Below are 3,200 nucleotides of genomic sequence, written 5' to 3'. Positions count from 1 at the left end.
TTTTTTTTAAAGAACTGCGGATAGCCCTTGAATGTCAGTTTGGCTCGAGGGCCTTAAGCTGCGCAATGCCATTAAGAATGTCGGTTGTGGTCAAGGTTAGGGATCCAAAGCTAAAGGGCGATTCCTTAGTATTGGAAAGGCTTCCACTAGAGTCATTATCTAAAATGAAGTTTGAGCGGAAAAAATCGGCAAACAGATTCGCAGCCTCAATGGGGGATGTAGCAGAATTTCCGTCCAGAAATAATTGAGAGGGAATACTAGAGCAAGATTTCTTCGAAGTTATAAATCGCATGAAAGCTTTAGGATTCGACTTCATATTGGCTTCATAGTTTAAAACGTAGTTTCTGTATAAAAATTTATCAAGGCAGTTAAAATGTTTGGCATACTTTTTATACTCAATGAAAAACGAATAATTGTTCGTCTTTTAGAATTTGCGGTGGTATTTGTTTCTTAAATTTTTTATTCTTTTAAGATTTCGAGTATGCCATGGAACTTTGTACAACTTTTTTCCAAAAATTGGAATGTTGTTTTGACAAACTTCAACTACTTTACATTTAAAGATATTAAAACATGATGCCACACTAAGATTACATAATAACCTGTCCCAGTCTATATTAAGAAATATACTATTTAGATCAGAAAAATTACATACACTATAGTTAAAAGATGTTTTGTATTTTTCTTGTCCAAGCTGAGGTATGAGTAAAAATAAATATCCAATACCAAGGGAACATGATACATATCAGGCTCTTTGAAAGGAAAATTACTCGGGACTGAAAATAACAGTTATTTTTTCCCGAGTTAAATTTGGCCAAATATTTTTTATTTCAATATGATCGTCTTATCCGGATAATAATGAAACCGCTTATCCAAATTAAACAAATTTAGTATCATATGAAAGAGGACTGAAATAGGTTTTAAACAGAAATAACGAATGAAGGTTACCACCCATATTTATTTTTTTTTATAACTTAATACTAAAGAAATTCATGTAAATACATACCTCACCCAATGTTTGTTCTATGGTAATTAATTAACATTTTTTATTGAAATATTTTTAAATGTGTGGCTTTCCTCTTTCAGTTTTAAAGCTATTTCAGTGTTCTTTCATTGCATACCAAACTTGTTTAATTTAGATAAGCGGTTTGTTTATTATCCGGAAAGTACTTTTATTTCGGAATAAAAAATATTTGGTCAAGTTTAACTCGTAAAAAAATAATTGTAATTTTCGGTCCCTTCAATATTCGCATTCGCAAAAGATCCACATTGATTTTTGCGAATGCGAATGTTAAAATTAATGCGGAAGCTCCGCGGTTGCGAATGCGAATGCGAATATTGGCAACAACCCTGGTACCTACATCGAATGATTCTTAAATCTGAAATGTTTATGCAAAGTTTCAGATCCAGCACCTTAATTTGAAAGTAGATTGTCTCTGTATGATTATATCTAGATATATAGATTTATAATACAAATAGAACCATATTTGCCTCAGAAAAAAAAAACATCGAAATAAACCATGTAAGATTTATATATGTGACCTGGTCTACGAAAAGGGAGCTTACGTGCGAAAACTAGTTTCCTGTGAAAAAGCTGTTAAAAGTGAAAAGCATCTCATCTTCCATCCGAATCAACCAAAAAGTGAAAATTGATTTTTTGACACCTAAGCCCCCTTTCCGTACACCAGGTCACATATGGGTATGTGTACGGAGGCAAATGCAACATTCATGTTGTGCAGATCTTCCGCTGTATCACATTCGCACGAACATAGCAATCCCAGCAAAATATTGTGTAAGCAGTTGTAAGAAATAAGCAATACGCTAGCGGCACTGCTTGCACCGTTTTTTACATGATCTATAAGCCTTATAATAAGGTTACTATACTCCATGTGATACCTTATTATAAAGGATTATTTTATTTGACCTTTAAGACTAAAAAAAGGGTAGCCATTTCATAGGCACGCGGGCCAAATTTTTCTCTTCTGCTTTCGCACGTACACGAGAAAAACTGCGCTGCTTTCACAAATATATGACCATCGGTGTTGCCATTTGAGCCGTTTTCCGGCTAGATTTAGCCGGTTACGATAGCAAACAGCCGGAGAAAATTCGGTTTAGCCTGCAGCCGATTTGTTAGCCGTTTTGCAAAAAAAAATTAGCCGGTTTTAGCCGATTTTGCTATTTGCTATTCGCTTATTTTATTAAAATTCAAATATAAAAGTTTTTATTTTTATAAATTTAGTGATCCAAAATCTATTAGAAATGGCTAGTCTTATCCCTGAGAAAATTTACATGTCGGGCTGTGTTATATCAAATTAAAAAACAATTTTTTCTAACCCGAAAAGTCTTCAGATTTTAATGTTTTTTTGCTTTAAGCGAGTGACCCAATTACATATAAACTGGGACGCGCCATTTTAGCTGATTCGAAAGTTACAAATTTTGCTGAAATTTTGCAGAATTTTCATAATTTTTACACAAAGTCTAAAATCTGGATGTAGTATATGGTTTTTGCTTAGTAATGAGCTACATATTCGTAAAAAATAATAAACATTAAATAAACTAAAGAAAAATAGGCGAAACTTGTTTCAATTTTTGTTAAGAATGTCTTAAATTTAAGTGTGAAGTTTTACGCGCAACACTTAGAAAATAAAAGAGCACAAATTTCGATGTAGAGCAAAACTCTCTGGGGAGACAATACCTGTGAAGAATTGCATCATGGTGCAAATATATTTTATTTTTGTTATCATTGTTATTTCCGAGTTGGTGGCCTTCAGCCGCACTAGTAGAAATAACCTCATCAGTCCAACTCCGATTACGCCATCCACAGTATTTTTGCGCAAAATCCACCGCCATCATTTTAACTCGACCTCCTTCGTGTTCCATGGATAACGGTACATCTTTTAGAGGTTAAAAAATATTTTGCGTCAGCAATTTGTCGTCGACCTGCACGTATTACGTACCCTATCCTCGGAAAAGCAAAGAACTTTATTTTCGAATCTTTTCTCAGGTGTACCGAATTCTGGCAGTTTGGAAACGCGCAACACTTTTAATATTTTCATCCAACTTCACTAACTTAATTTTTTTTTACTTTTACAAAAATCAAAATTTTGTCTACTAGTGAATCTGGTGGCATGATTTTAGTTAGATGTCATAAACTTGTTAAAAGTTCGGCAACAACAACGAATGTTAATATATTAAACTACCTT

At 33.5% G+C, this 3,200-nt stretch overlaps 1 protein-coding gene across 1 annotated transcript in view; it reads right to left on the bottom strand.

Moving 5' to 3' along the window:
* Positions 1 to 34: 34 nt before the first annotated feature.
* Positions 35 to 3,200, bottom strand: part of LOC118733788 — a 16,182-nt gene continuing 13,016 nt past the window's right edge. Inside the window, exon 3 of the mRNA XM_036463360.1 lies at positions 35 to 159. Coding sequence (XP_036319253.1) covers positions 35 to 159 — 125 coding nt within the window. The remainder of the gene's footprint in view (positions 160 to 3,200) is intronic.

The sequence above is a fragment of the Rhagoletis pomonella genome, unplaced genomic scaffold (assembly GCF_013731165.1).
Source record: "Rhagoletis pomonella isolate Grant_MI unplaced genomic scaffold, Rhpom_1.0 Rhpom_scaffold_00001, whole genome shotgun sequence".
NCBI lineage: Eukaryota > Metazoa > Arthropoda > Insecta > Diptera > Tephritidae > Rhagoletis > Rhagoletis pomonella.
This window is presented reverse-complemented; position numbering and strand designations above follow the sequence as displayed.